Source organism: Trachurus japonicus, chromosome 20, assembly GCF_045865225.1.
Source record: "Trachurus japonicus isolate A0001 chromosome 20, Traja_1.0".
NCBI classification, from domain to species: Eukaryota; Metazoa; Chordata; class Actinopteri; order Carangiformes; family Carangidae; genus Trachurus; species Trachurus japonicus.
In genome coordinates this window covers 17205394-17221462 of record NC_140926.1, presented here as the reverse complement: position 1 = coordinate 17221462, position 16069 = coordinate 17205394, and the positions used below count along the sequence as shown (strand labels likewise).

The window sequence follows — 16069 nt, the reverse complement described above, 5'->3', positions numbered from 1 at the left end:
AAAAAAAAAAAAAAACCCTGGAGGGCGAGCAGACATAAATTTCCAGTAGGGTCACCTGAGGCATTCAGTTTCCACAAACCTAGAAGAATGTGAAGAGTTTGACTGGTTAACTGTTTGACAAACATCTGCCATCTTTCAGCTCATGTCTGACATACAGTGACAACTCAGGTCTCGCTGCTTTGTTTGATGCTAAATCTGTTCTTCATTTGAATATTTTGGCAAAGTGTATACACCAGTGTATCTAAATTGTGACACATTTGAATTCAGCTTTCGTCAAGTATAGTGCTGAGATTGCTTTACAAAGAGTGACCAGTGACATCCTTATGTGTACAGACTCTGCTGCATTGATACCATTTGTTAAGCCACTTTAAAGTCATGTCATATCATTGTTATGCCAATGAAACACTGATTTTTCTGTCAAACATGAATCAACTCTCCTCCCTGCATGACTGCTTACCCAACCAAATATCAAATACACCACCAAGAATAATGGTGTCAGCTTTAGTTTTACTTTCGACCATCATGTTGCCACACGCAGTCCTTTCTTCTATATTGATCTCAAACTGTTACCTCACACGCTTCACACTTTCATCTAGATTATCGCAATTGTTTCCATCAAGCTACAACAAACCTATGATCTCCCATTGTTGGAACCCCTCATTGGCTTCCTATAATATCTTCCCATAAACTTAAAGATCCTGTTGATATCATATATAAAACATGGTATGATCTTACCTTCAGTGACATCACTTCCACTTATCCTATACTGTAGATCTCTATTCAAACTGCAAAACAAAAGGCGATCACAGTTTCTGTTTAGTCTCAGTCTTCATGCATCATCTTCTCCAATCTGTTCAGATTTTCAAAATCCTTAAAAAGCTTTTAAAACAGAGGCAAGCCTTTTTGTAAGAGTGGCTTGTCTCTCATTGTGCTCATTTTATATTTATATTTTTGTCTGTGAAACTCTTTGTGAATGTACCTTTAAAAATGCAGTTTAAGTAAAACTTTACTCACTTATTTTGGTTGGTTGATCAAATACCAGCAAAACCAGTGACATTCATTTCAAACTCATCTGACATCAGTGTAAACATTGCTGTTAACATTGTTGCGGTGAGCACGTTAGGATACTGCTGTTAGATACCGCTGTGCCCTGGCCTCTAGCATGAGACTCTGTGTTGTTTGGGGACAGCTGCACACACACACACACACACACACACAGCTCGTGTTAGTTGGCATCCGGAGTAACCCTGTTTTTTGGCTGACCTCCCGTGTTTTCACTTCTCATCCTGCTGCAGTGACGTGCAGGTGGACTGAAGAAGCGAAGGGGATACTATTATAATAGGAGCTGAACTGTACTTGAGACCTTAAGCCAGAGAGGTGTAGCCTACATGAAGTGAATGTGTGAATCAGATGGAAACTTCTGACTTCTACCTTAATGATACTCTCAGAGGTCAGAGGTCAAACATTTCCACTCACTGGGACCTGCTGCAGTGAAGGGTTTTTAAGATTATATGATCCATTAGAGGTTACATTAATTATCATATAGAAGAAAAATGGTGGCCTCAGTGAAACCGACGTTACCCACCCTACAGAGGACGTGTGCTGTGCAGCAGTAAAAGTGTGTTTAATTCCTGGTATTTTATAGAGTGTGTGTTGTTGTTCCTGACCGTGACAGCTGTGATTGCCTTGAGTAATCTTATGCTTTCAGCTGTTCTTACTATTCTTCTCTGTTGAATGTTTTCTTATAGTTGAAGAGTTGTGGCTCCCTGCATAATCGATGTGTGACAGCTGGTTGTAATTTTGCCCATGTTTGCTCATCTATAGATTTCCAGGCTGAGCCCTGGGCGGATTATCAAATGGACATACTGGGCACAGGCCCAGGGACCCTAACACAGAGACTTTGTATTAAAATGACCTTTCCTGCTCGAAAGTCAAGAGAGCTTGGTCAAAAGTAGAAATGTCTCAATTTGATTTCATAATTTCATCAGAATTTGATTAATATTCTGTATCTGCCCATACAAATTCCAAGACCATAATATTTATAGTCAGTATATACATTTCTTGTAAATAGCGTGTAGCTGAGCCGCAACTGGACTGTAACTGCAGAGCCCCTTCGTGTTTACATGCTTTACAGTGCTGATCAAATAACAGTGACAGAGGTTTTGCATACCATTGTACAGGTCAGTATCAGTTAAACAAAGTCTCATATTTACATAGGGAGCAGTTTATTTACTGTAAGAGACATGATGTGGGTGTCAAAACTGATATTATTGTGCACCTCAAAGTCCTTTAGGGCTATCTATTGGGTTAGGGTTAAGTTACCCCAATAAATCACTATAGGTGACATCTTTGCAGAATTAAATGTCTTTTGATAGTGTTCATTAATCAGTTTTATTTGCTGGTTTATCTAAAAGAGACAGCACACGTGAATAAACATTGCTATAAATGAGCAGATATGTGTTTCAAGGCAATCTTGCAAGAAAATCTGCTAAGCCTCTAATTGACCACTAGAGGGCACATTTTCATCTGAAAACCCCCAGTGGTTGCGAAACCTACACCTACCCACATACCTTGTTTTTTTGCATCACATTCTTTAGGAAATCAAAAAACATCTTAAACCCAAATATATTCAGTGTGTTTTTGCTGCAAACCGGTTTTCTAAAGTTTATGACTGGTTCCTGCATCTAAATTCCTTATCTCCCAACAATATGTCAGCATGTCATGAAATGCCCTGTAAATCCAGGAAAACATGCCCACAGCACAGACTTCCTGGAGTCAGAGCTTTGTGGAAACCCCAAAACAATATAATTATAATAAACCTTGAAAGCAAATAGGTGTTTATAGTAGTGGGATAAGAGACATCTGCTGCCCTGAAAAACCATTTAGCCCTCCGCTAATGCGAACTCATAAATATTTGGTTTCCTTCACAGGGAAAAGTCCAATATCTCCAAACCACACAATAAAATAAATGTTGCAAGAGGTTTAATAATCTGGGAATCTTGTAAACACTGTTTTCCAAGTCATGGAGAATTGATAACCAAATGAATATATTCTTGCCAGGGCCAGAAGATCTTATGGCCCTCCACCTCATAGATGTATTTACTAGTTTTTAGTCCTGTCTCTTCCAACATATACAACCTGACACCCAAACCCATTCACACTGTGAACCTGAGCTCCACTAAACACACTCCTCCTGGGTTGTTTACTCAAAAACCTGCTGTCAGAGTCAAAATGTCAATAATTTACTTTGAAAAAAAGGCCTGCGAAGAGTGAGCAGCAGGAATTATGAAACAATCCTGACATTATAAAATAATTATACCGCTTATGGATTTAACCCACAATGAGCAGGTACAGGCTCCTTAGTAAACATCTGAGATTAGTTACAGCTGCCAAAGACTCACGTGTCAGCTGCTAAAATGCTGCGTCAACGGTTAAAATCACTACAAAACCTGCCTCAGGCACCAGGCAGCAGCACAAACAACTGTGTTTTCACTGAATATTGCCCAGACAGGTTTTTACTCATAAGTGAGACAAAACAACAGTAGCACACTCCAGTAGTTCACGTTAACCATAAACAGACCACGTTAAAAAAACTTGCACCAAGATGTTCATATTAACGTTTGATTGTGACATGAGCCTATTAACCCTAACCTTCAAAAACCCTAGAAAATAAGGCCTTGATTAATATTAGTTTAGTTTTTTTCTCTGATCCTTATTAAAAAGCAAAAACTGTGAACATTGTGAAATGCATGTAGGTTACATAATGCACTTTGCAGTACATAATATTTACATAGGCACTGTTTGCAGTTTTGTCTGCAAAACCAAACTCTTCATGTTGCACGATGAGTTTTTGACCATTAAAACAGCTTGTTTTCAATGTGCTATAGCCTGATTGATTATGGGTTACATAGGAATTTCTAGATTTAAGTTGGTCATGGTAATTCAGTCATACTCAAGTGGTATATGAGCCATATAAAATATACAATAGTAACAGTAGGCTAAGTATCAGCTGATATGAATTACTTCTATATAAGGTAAGATAAGCACATTTAAGGGGTCATGTGGCTTTTCTTGATTGTCCAGTCATCACACATGCACACTTTAAGACAGGTCTTGTGATGCAGATGAACAAAACCACGTTTTTTCTATTACGCTTTATGACCACAAATCACAGAATTAGGGAAGATACATAAATAGAATTAGGGTCGTTTACCATGTTTTATTTTGCACTGTAAATACTTATGGACATTTTTTTATTTTTTATTTTTGTAGATTTCATGTATTTATACTAAAAATAATTTATCTTAGAACTGATCTTTCTCTTCCTCCCCACTAGGGGTCTCTATTTCTCCAGCTTTTGCCATATCACAGCTCATCTGTTCATCCTTCCTATAATTACTTTCCTGAGAGGAAGGGCACAGCGCAAAGATAAAACCCCATATGGGACCAAACTAGTCTGTTTAGCTGCGTAAAGGCACATTATTATTTTTTAAGGAGTGTCTGTTTGCCATGTATACCCAGCTGCCAGTGTTTAATTGAATCAGACTGTACCAAACTCATTCACATTTTCCAAATATTTGTCTGCATGTAAGCTACAGTGGGTAATAACAATGAGATAATGTGTGTTTATTTCATATGACCAGTCAAATGACCAGATGCCAGATCAGAGTAATAGTGTTTCTATGCGCTTTTGTGCTGCGTTACTGTAAACACACATTATGTAGCCCCTGTTGTGTTGTGTTGTGTGTATACGCAGTCAAAATAAAAACCAGGTTTGGACTCGGTGATGATGTCACGGCCGGGATGCCAGGCCCACGTGCGGGGCAGCGGCAGTGGGCTCCAGGCTCGGGGAGGGTCGACACCAACCAGACCGCCTCAGCACAGCACAGGCGCAGTGAAATGCGGAGCTAGAAAACTAATCTAACCGGTCCGGGATTATCATCGCCTTCCCCTTAAATCTCTCCCGACGACGATAACGCAGGACGCCTCCACGCTTGAATTCGGCGCTGTTTTTTTTTTTCTTTTCCTGTCACCTCGCCTCTCCCTCCCTCCCTCCCTCCACCCCTCCACCATGATTTGCGGGGAAGATGCGCCCGTCTGAAATTTCCGTTGACCTTCGCCTCCGCTCAGCAGCACCGAAGCAGCAGCAGCAGCCGCCGCACCGTGACGCTCCGCCGCTGCCGCCCGCCGACACAGGAGCAGCGCCCCCCGGGCTCCTGCCGCCGCTGCCCCGGTCCGACAGCCTCAGCCTCCCCGTCTCCTCCTCCTCTCCGTCTCCGTCTCCTTCTTCTAGAAACCCCGGAGCTGTGATCGCCTTCCCCAGCCGGCAACGTCTTTGATTTTTTTTTTCTCAATCAATCAAGACCGAGGCAGATGCCCCTCGCTCTGTCAGCCCGGCTTGTACTATGGTGGAGTTTCCATCCCTCAGTCCTTACTGGCCCCTCATCCGCTTCCTGGTGCCTCTGGCCATCACCAATGTTGCCATCGACCTCGGGGAACAGGTAACGTCTCTGCGCTCTAGGTCAATAACAGTAACGGTGAAATAACGTTAACCCCTGAACGCAGCACCGCGGCTCTGCCTTGGCTAGCCGCGGCTAACGGTTTTTTATCTTTAACATTTTATTTTTTTTACGTGTTTATTTTCCGTGTGTCAACCGGAGCATCTGTGTTTTAGGCTCCGGAAAACACCGACACCCCCTCCCCCCTCTCTCCCTCCGGTGTATGGGGGCTTGTTTGTTGGTTTGAAGATGACCGGCTTGTAGCTAAACGTTACAGCTAGCTTAGCGGATACACTGGGAGGTGATGTGAAGATATCCATTCAGGCTTTTTTATTTTTTATTTTACATGCATTATGTAGGAAGAGGAGAGACGTGTGGACCCTCTCTCCTCTCTCTCTCTGTCTTCCTCTTTCTCTCTGACGAAGGCCTGTGTTTATCCTGAGATGTTATAAAAAGAAACGTCGTCACTTCTGTCACTAAAAAACGCTCCTGCGGCGTTCACTGTCACTTATCACCTGCCTGTCATCTGATTAATCAGTAAAGCTCAACCCGGGCCTGTGTTGTTGTGGAGATGATGGTGATGGCGGAGCTCGATTCACACACAGATAAAAAATAATAATCTCATTTTCCCGTCTGAACGTTTCCTGCTTTTTCTCAGGACTGGTCTGGCCTCTGTCCTCACCCATGGGACACTGGTCAGATAGTGTGAGAGTAAAAAAAAAAAGACAGAAAGAGAAAGGGAAAAAAAAACACATTGAGGCTTGGAAATGTCAGGATTAAGCTTATGTAATGGCTCTGTTAGCTAGTATAAATAGCACACAGTCCTAAAAGGGAAAGGGCAGCTGTAGTAGTTCTTAGGGTAAAATGGACAGAGAAATATTTCTTGGATAAAGTGTAGTGGGTGTTTCCTATCCAGACATTATGATGATATCACTATTCTGCTCTAGCCAAAGGTCTACTTTTATTATCCCTGTAAAGCTCACGTAAGCATTTTATTCTTTTTTTTATGCAGAAATGATGTAAACGGAGAGCTAAAGTTCAGTGTCCTTCCTCTAACACCTCTCCCTCTGACACCTTCCTCAGGCCCTCAACAGGGGCATAGCCACAGTCAAAAAGGATGCAGTGCAAATGCTGGCCAGCTACGGCCTGGCCTACTCCCTGATGAAGTTCTTCACCGGGCCCATGAGTGACTTCAAGAATGTGGGTTTGGTGTTTGTCAACAGCAAGAGGGACCGGAGGAAGGCTGTGTTCTGCATGGTGGCGGCCGGAGCCATCGCGTTCACCCTGCACATCCTGATAGGTGTGTGTTTACGTGGTTGTTTGTGCGCTCATAATGACACACTGGGCCTATACCACATCCTGTAAAAAGTGAAATTTTGGCAGCTTGTGGCAAACCCAAAGTTTTGTTATTGTAGCTAACCCCCGCCCGTCCTCGCTGAAAGTCTTGCACAATCCCTGAATGAAAATATCCTCTGCTTACCTGTGGTTTGCTCTTCTTTTTCTGTAGCTTACACGGATTTAGGGTACTACATCATTAATAAGCTCCACCACGTGGATGACACTGTGGGGAACAAGACGAGAAAGGCTTTCTTATACCTGGCTGCATTCCCTTTGTTGGATGCGATGGTGAGTGTGGAATACGCCAGGATTATTTCTGCATAAGTGTTCAGACATTTCATCATGCAAGCGATGGATTTACACACATCTGACCCCAGCAATAGATGGTTTATAATCCTCTGGTGAGGCTGGTTTCAAAAGCTAGACATCCAGCCTGACTCCCAGCTGAGGAAATAAACCCAAATAGAGCTTTTGTTTGTTGCTGAATTCTTGGTGTCCCGGGTTGAACATCTTTGTCCATTGTTCTGTCTGAAGGCGTGGATTCATGCAGGGATACTCCTCAAGCACAAGTACAGCGTCATAGTAGGCTCAGCCTCGATCTCCGATGTTGTGGCCCAGGTAACAAGATCCATTTGGTGGTATTTTATTTATATATAGAGGGAATCTGTCCTTTTAGTGTTTAATTAGCTCTTGTTTCTTCTTCCCTGCAGATTGTGTTCGTGGCCATTCTCCTCCACAGTAACCTGGAGTGCGTGGAGCCGTTACTCATCCCGATCCTCTCCCTCTATATGGGTGCCTTGGTCCGTTTTAGCATCGTCGGTCTGGGTTACTACTGTAACATTCACGACACCATCCCGGACTCCAGTGGACTCGATGTGGGGGTAAGTGCTGCCTTTTTTCTGTTAAATTGTTAAAACTGAAATGACAAAAAGGGGGAAAAGGACAGATTTAATGTGTTCGTCCTGGTCCCTGCAGGGCGATGCCACCATCAAGAAGATGCTGAGCTTCTGGTGGCCCCTGGCCCTCATCCTGGCCACTCAGCGCATCAGTCGACCCATCGTCAACCTCTTTGTGTCTCGTGACCTCAAGGGGACCCATGAGGCCACAGAGGTGGGTGTATCAGGGATTTAATCTGCCAAAACCTATCTGGGCTGTTGCTTTTGAAAACATTGTCCTCTCTGTCAGTATGACGACCAACTTTCATTTTTGATTACAAACTAAAGTTTTATTTTTCACATTTAAGCTGTCATATTATTTAATACTGCTACTTGTACCAGTATTATAGACTATTGTTGGATATAAGAGGTCATAAAGAGGGATTTTACAGCTAAGAGAAGCCAGTGGACCAATTTTCCCCTCAAGTTATTGCAGATGAAATGCCAGACGCTAACAAACTCCCTCTGGAGCTTTCTGGCTTACAGAGACCCTAACTACTAGAGACAATGCATAGCTGTTTACCAGAATGAACTGGAAATCATTGACAACACTGGCTGCCAGTGGTTTGGGTGATTCACCATGTTCATGTGAAACTCAGGGCATGATTACACTGAGTGAAAACATTCCTACATGGCCCTACTGTTCCTGCGTTAAAGCCTGACACTGGCCGTTGTTGTTCGGGGGCACAATAACAAGCTCAAGGCTGTTATCCAATCGTAAACTTGTGAAAAACCGCACACTGCTGGGAAAGTGAAGAGACGGGACCGTGGCTTTCATGTCCGTCTATTGTTAGACACCTGTCATTAATTTAGCCGTGTGTGGCGCGTGTGGTTATTTTCAGCGTTTAAAACGTGGCGGCGTGCTGCTGATGACTTATAGCGGGTGAATCTCTGTCATTGCAGGCCGTGGCTGTGCTCACAGCCACATACCCCGTGGGTCACATGCCCTACGGTTGGTTGACCGAACTGAGAGCCGTGTACCCTGCCTTTGACAAGGTAAACCACACTTCCCCTCTGCGTGTGTGTTTGTGTCGCGGTGGTAACAGTTTACTGCCACTAATGCCCCTTTTTTCCCACCAACAGAACAATCCCAGCAACAAGATGAACGCCAGCAGTCCCGTCACCAAGTCGCATATTAAAAAGTTTACATTCTGCTGTCTGGCCCTATCACTCACGGTAAGATGAGGAAGAGGGTGTTTCACTGTTTTTATTTTTTTTTCATAGTCACATAATTTTACTGGTAATGTTCTCAGAATAACAGATGAACAGATTCAGAAAGAAGGTGTGGTTGACGGTTTGTTTTTGTGGCGTCGGTGTTGTGGTGTGTGGAGACATTCCTGAACCTCTGGCTGCAGTGCAAAGCTGTGGCAAGAAAATCAATCGGCACACTATGAATCTGCGATAGATTTGATGATGGATTTCTCATGTTTTTATATATTATTAAGCTCAACTGCTAAATAATTTCTGGTTCTAGCTTCTGTTTGTGAGAATGTGCAGGATATTCTACATGTTTTTTTAGTCAGGAAAAAAAGACGGATCTGCAAAAATTGTTTCAAGCATTTTCACTACTTTCAGATGTTTTGTGCATTAGAAATAATGAATAACCACACAGTTTCTTTGCAGGTATTTCTGATGAGTAGATGTGATGTGTAGACCCACATTGACACTTGATACATGTAGTGTAAAGTTACAGTCTCCGTTTTCATGAGTCAGTCCCTCCCAAGCATTGTTTACAACATAAATGTCCTTCATTGAGACCTGACCTTTTACCTACAGTAGGTGTCAGCTGTCCGACCATGGTGCCTTGCAAAACCTCATATCCCGAGTTAGACATGTTAACCTCTAAATGCAATTATGCAATTTAGCATAATTTGTGTCATGCTATATTCACGTTATGTCTCCACTTTTCTAATCCTGCTGTACACAGATAACTGGTATGTCGGTCAAGGCTCAGCTGTAAAACTGACATAACCGGTCTACTGCTATGCGTAAACAAATTTGACAGTTATTGCAAAAGGCAATGTCGGTCAGAGCTTTACCACGAAACCCTCTTTTACACTGGAGTGTTTTCTCAGGGATAAATTTAGGGACTAAAAAAAAAAGAAAAAAAAGAGGTCTCATGTTGAAGACAAGTTCATTATGCTGGTACAGCTGTACACTAATGCTCAAAGTGATGGGGGTTAACAGCTTGGTTGCAGTCGTACTGAATGTACTTTTCCTTAGCTGTCCTGTCGTGGTTTCAGGTTGCACAGAGAGGGAGACACATTAGGGTGGAATTTGTGAAGAGGCTGAGGGGCTTTTGTTCCTCACTCCGACAGTCCAACCCAAAGCTTTAAGGGCTTAATAAAATAGGCATTCACATAAAACATATCGGTTAACACATTCCTGAAGCCCCTCGCAGGTGTACTTTACTGTTATTTATTTAACTGTAATAATTAGTGGTGCAGTCAGTCACGTTACGCACAATGCTGTGTTTATGTTTCTCAGCAGTATTTGAAAAATCCACTGCCCACAGATGTAGAGGAACGCACAACAATACAGTCTCTGATCGTGTCTGCCTTGCACTCATTGTTGAACGATTCAAAGTGAATTTCTGTGCAGCAAAAGGGAGCCTTTCCCCCAGTTAGTCGTCTTAACAGCTCAAATAAGAAAAACAGGAAGTGTGTGGCCAAGGTTGGGTCTTTTTAGGAGGAGGAGGAGGAGGAGGAGGAGGAGAATGGCACACCAGATGTGGAATCCCAGCGCTGTAAACATGTATGTGAGGGTGTGTGCAGAGCTCAGAACAACAGGAAGATAGGTATGGCCTGTAGCGCTGGTGAGAACACAAGCTGACGGCCCACATGCCAGGACTTGTCCTGATTACAGATGAAGGAAAGACAACAGAACGAGAAACAGCAAGAGGAAGACAAAGTGTATTCGAGAAGGGAAATGAGTAATGTTCCGTGACGAATAATTTCATAGCATGAAAACAGACTTTGTCGAGGAGACGGTGAGCGTGGAAGTCTCACCTTGTTTAGAGAAGCCACAGCTGAGTCAGGGGAGACGGCGCTGTCGCCTGAGCCACACAAATTAGTTGTTATCTGTCTGCATCTTGCTAAAATCATAAGGTGGTTAGGTAAGGCCAAATGAAGTCATCAGTGACAAGTATAGTAATCCCTAGGTATATTTTGGTTGAGAGGATCAAAACTCATAAAACCACATCAAAGGGTTTTGTGCAATCAACCATTTTCTGCTATCTGAGTCTTAACCAGTGAGAGGATGAAATGTTTATGGATTTACTCAATCTTTTATATATCTTTTCTCCTCTGTCTCTTTTCTCTTAGAATAAATTCTGACTCGGCATTAGCAGCATAAAATGAATGTACATTTACAGTGACTCATTCTGTGCACACTTTATCTCAAGGTTGCAGGTGCATGGAGAGAGATATACAGAGCATGTCAGTTGAGTAAGACAGAACCGGAGGAAATGATAAAGCTGATTGAATGAAGTGATCATTCACTCCACCACCTCAACCAAAAATTCTGGGATCAGTTGTTTTACATCTCAGAACAAGAAGATTCATAAACCGAAATTGTAGAGTCGAGGATGTTTGGTAGGCCTACTGTGCTCGAGGCTAAACAGTTGTGATGTGACATTAATGTGAGTAGCAAAAAGCAAGACAGAGGAGAGTGATGAAGCATGGAGTGACATAAACTGCTTTTGGATAGTTGAAGACCAGATGTGCTGGTGCATGCCAGAGCATTTGCAGATGTTTTATTGTGCATGCTGGCCGCCCTGCCAGAAGGTTGTCACAGACATCAAGACGGGAAATGACCAGTGTTGAACGGATAATGCCTGATCTGACTTGACTCAGTGACAGATGCATCGTCAGACATGACTTATTGTAGACTTGCTGGAAAGAGTGAGGTGGAGCTGGGCTTGATATTAATGTGTTGCTGAACAGAAGGCCTGGCTGAAATCAGCTGGAGTTTAGCCTTTTAAAGAGATTAAAGGTGACAGTCAGAAGTACATTTCCCAAACAGATGGAGTAAGGTATCACCAGCGTAACAATGGTAAGAAGAACTACTGTAGGCGGTATGAAATGGAAAGAGAAGGGGACCAAGCACAGATCCTTGTGGTACACCAGTGGAAAGACGAACTCTTTTGTTTGCCATTGTCACGTAATCCTGAAATGACTTCTTATGTTTGGGCAGACAGGAGGATGGAGAAGAGGTTCACCACAATGTCTTGCCTGAATGTAACATGTAATCTGCCTGAAAAGGCAAGAATGAAATCAGCTCTGTTTTCAGACGAACAAGAAGGAAGTACAAGTGGGCGCAGACAACTGGAAAGTCCAGAGGCTATTATGATAACTTTGCCTTTTTGCAGATGAGTGTGTTGCAAGCATCTGACACGGCAATGCAATGAGTCAGTCAGTGTCCTCAAACAAACACTTGTGGAATAAATTTGCAGAAAAATTCGAGACAGCATCTATCAAAAACATCCAGCAGTAGCCAGCAGCCAGCAGGGTAGTCAGTGCAATGTAGTCAGTCAGAGCAGGCCCAGAAAGGCACCTTTTATGGGTCTCAAGGGCCATTGATGCTTGTCCCAAGTTTGGAGTGGAGGGAAATGATCTGTATACAATTATACAACAAATGGATGTATTCATGTTCAGATCAGACAGGTTTATACTTCTGTTTAACACTGCGGCTCACACAGTAATAGCTCAGAGACGCTTTGGTAATTTTTGCACGTGCCTCGGCAACTGCTTCTAGAAACAATTACATTGTCTGTCATGTGTTTGCTCGCTCGCTTGTTTTATGTGAGCTTCAAAGGCCTACATTCAATCCGAAACCCCTTGAGTTAATGAACTAATGAAATCTAATGAGGCGTGCTGGGCGACTCTATTGTGGTGCAGCGAACGCAAAAATTAATTTGCTTTTGCTCATTTTGTGTCCAGCTTTGCTTTGTGGTGTTTTGGAGTCCACATGTATCAGAGAAGATCCTAGTTGATGTCATTGGAGTGAAGTATACTTTCGCTGAGCTGTGTGTGGTCCCGCTCCGAATTTTCTCCTTTTTTCCCTTGCCAGGTAAGACACTCGATTTGATGTTTTTCAGCATCAGTGTCCAGCTGCATTTTCCTTCCTGCTGTGGCTTTAACCCACCGGGGCGTAGCTTCGGACCAGTGGGGTGATGTTTCCACTTTGTGTGTGTGTGTTTGCAGTGACTGTTCGGGCTCATTTGACTGGATGGCTCATGACCCTGAAAAAGACCTTTGTGCTGGCCCCGAGCTCAGTTCTCCGCATCATTGTCCTCATCACCAGTCTAGTTGTGCTGCCTTATATGGGGTAAGTCAACACTTCAGAGAACATTGTCAGGGTCACAAAGGTCAGCACCGTGACTCAGGCGTACTGTTATTATTACAGTATTGTGCAGTTTTCTGGTAAAATGTACGTGTGTATGTCCTATTTTTAGCACCAAGCAGGAGGAAGATTAGAAAACGAACTCCTCTACTCCTCTAAAGCTGTAAAATAACCTGCATGAAAGGCAGCGACGACTGAAAACTCACTGTAATTGTTTATTTCAGGGTTCACGGGGCCACGCTCGGGGTTGGATCCCTCCTGGCCGGTTTCATAGGGGAGTCGACAATGGTTGCCATAGCAGCGTGCTATGTTTATCGACAACAGGTGAGAACACCTGGGTTGAGGTCACCTCACACTGGATAGCACGCACCTTCTAATGTGTTTTCTAATTCCGCACATCTCATCAGCAGCCACTTGAGCCAGGTGTGTCTCTCACTTATGATCAACCCGTTCGGTCGTCAGGGATTACATCATCATCCAAAGTGATTCAACCGTGAAGACAAACTAAAGAAAAGATCTCTGAAGCCTCTCAATTCGTGCAGCGTTTTATCTACACAGCTTGTCAATATCTTTGTGTGTGAATACAAGTTCGTCCTTCTCAATGAAGTTTGTATTATAGTGGTTTAAAAGAGAATGTGGCCTCACGCGGCTCTTAGAGCAGAGTTGTCACTTTCTTCTACTTCCTGTACTGTCAGTTTGTGTCTTGCTGATTGTGTCTCAGGAAACTGTTTCTCAATTTATTTCATGTGAAAGGCTTTTCTAGTCGTGGGCCAATAATCAAACAGATGGCCTTGCTACATCCTATTCATCCAGATTATCACACAGTTACGATGAAGAGGAGGTCTATGCAGTCCAAGCAGCTGTCGCTCTTTTATTAAGTTTTCTCAGTAGAGCCTAGATTCCAGTTAACCAGGTTGATGCAGTTTCCTGACATGTGTGTCAACAGCCTCCGGCTTGTTTAACTGTGTCCCATGATGATTCATTCTTTAAATAAGTAATATATAGTTTAGCAAATAAGGTTCTTCCTGAGAATTAAGGTCAATATGGGTTTCATTCATGTCCATTCAGTATGGAGCTCTATCATTTGTTTTTCAGTTTTTAGTATTAACAACGCACGTTAATTATAATGACAGGGAACTAGTTTTGAGTTGACAGACATGCATGCAAAAACAAGAGTCCACAGCCGCACACGAACGTTGCACGATACCAGGGCTGATTAACATGTGATATCTTGTAACTGAACTGGAAAAATGACAAGCTGTGCTTCTACTATAGGGGATTATGTGACTGACTCTTTCTTGGCCCGACGCGGTTTCGGTTGGTTATCTGTCGTCCTCACGTAAAACCACAAAGTGCGGTTTGACACAGTTTTTGTACAGATTAAACAAACAAGACTCAACAAGCAGATTAGCAAGCTTTAGAGGTTCAGAGCCCCAGGCTAGCTGTTTCCCTTTTGCCACTCTTTATGCTTTAAGCTGTATATTTACCAGACAGATATCTCATTGATATTCTCATCAAACCTTTTATGTATTCATTGTGCCTGATTTATAGTACTCATAAAGTAAAGAAAGATACAGTGCTACATGCTACGTTCTATTTAGGGCTTTAAAAAGTCCAGTATTTGACTGACTATTGCAAAACTGTCTGAATCCTCTCTCTGAATACCTATTATTAACTTTCCAATTTGATTTTTCCCCCTAATTTCTATATATTGAGGTGTGAGTCCTTTCCTGTGTCCCTTCATGACCGTAATGAGGTCAACAGGTTCAGGAGGATCTATGTGCTCCTAAATACTCAGATCTGCACGTGAGGATAGGGTTACTCACCCAGTTGTTATGTTCTTCTATTTTGCAGCTTACCAAGAGTAAGATTAGCACAACAATGGTTTAAACCGCTCTAAACAGTACTATTGTTTATTTTTTTGGCAGTTCCACTTCCCTCGTCACCTCAGAGAGCCTAAGAGAATGTGTTTTTCATTCCTTTATCTGCCGTCCCCTCAGAAAAACAACGAGATGTCCAACGAGCTGGTGGTGGAGGGCGAGGACTCGGCCCCGATGAGCGAGGTGTGCACCAGGACTCAGATGGACGCCATCGAGGAGCTCCAGGAGGAGGAGGAGGAGCAGGAGTGAACTCTTTGACGGCAGGGGAAGGTAAAGCCGACCTCCACGTGGACCTTTGCTGAAGAGGAGACCGCTGAGTGTTACAGTGCTGGAGAGCAGAGAGGACCTGGTTATGGTTTGGTTTCAGAGGTTCTCCCCACAGAACTTGAACTTTTCAGTCAGCGTGACGGGGTCTTCTCCACGTCGACCTACACTTCATTAAAAATGCACACTGTAAAGAAAGCCATGCACCTCCAAGTGTTCATCCATCAGCGTAAATACCTTCGTCTTCCGACCTTTTCAACAGTTCTCATAGTTTTGCATCATCACATTAGCGGGTGTATTAACCACTTTCATGTGTTTACTGGTAAACAAGGGAAAAATCGACACGGGAGAACTCTTCCTCCTCAGCAGCGAGAATGAAACGTCTGTCGAGTGGTAGTGGAGTTGCCAAAATACAGAGTTCCATTATTTTATGTTATTTTATCAAGATTAAGCAGCAAGGCCTTGCTTGAATTCAAATATAGACATGTTGTGGGACTTGTTGGGTTGTGCAATCGTATTTTACATACAATGGTGTACAGATTATTGTTGTTTTATATAGGTAATGCAATGTGTATATTTAATTGCCCAGAGGGGTCAGGAATCCCTCGTTATATCATTGCGTGTGTTACAAAATACAGTTATGATTGTTCACTTTCCATGCAGTCTGGGAGTCGATCTACTTTTGTTTTGCCAAGCATTTTCCTGGTAGTATTCAGACTGTCGTATGTACTGTATATACTGTATAGGCATTCTTATTTGGCAAATAAATTGCTTTATTATTAACTCTTGCTTTGCTGGCACTGGCCTCAGT

At 42.9% G+C, this 16069-nt stretch overlaps 1 protein-coding gene across 1 annotated transcript; it reads left to right on the top strand.

The window, feature by feature from the left end:
* Positions 1-4791: 4791 nt before the first annotated feature.
* ankha (ANKH inorganic pyrophosphate transport regulator a) lies at positions 4792-16041 on the top strand. Its single transcript, XM_085763703.1, has 12 exons — positions 4792-5501; positions 6582-6798; positions 7006-7124; positions 7371-7454; positions 7547-7717; positions 7812-7946; positions 8675-8767; positions 8855-8947; positions 12712-12841; positions 12976-13099; positions 13339-13438; positions 15115-16041. Exons 1-12 carry the CDS (start codon positions 5406-5408, stop codon positions 15241-15243), a joined length of 1491 nt encoding a protein of 496 aa, XP_085619829.1. The 5' UTR covers positions 4792-5405; the 3' UTR covers positions 15244-16041.
* The last annotated feature ends 28 nt before the right edge of the window (positions 16042-16069 follow it).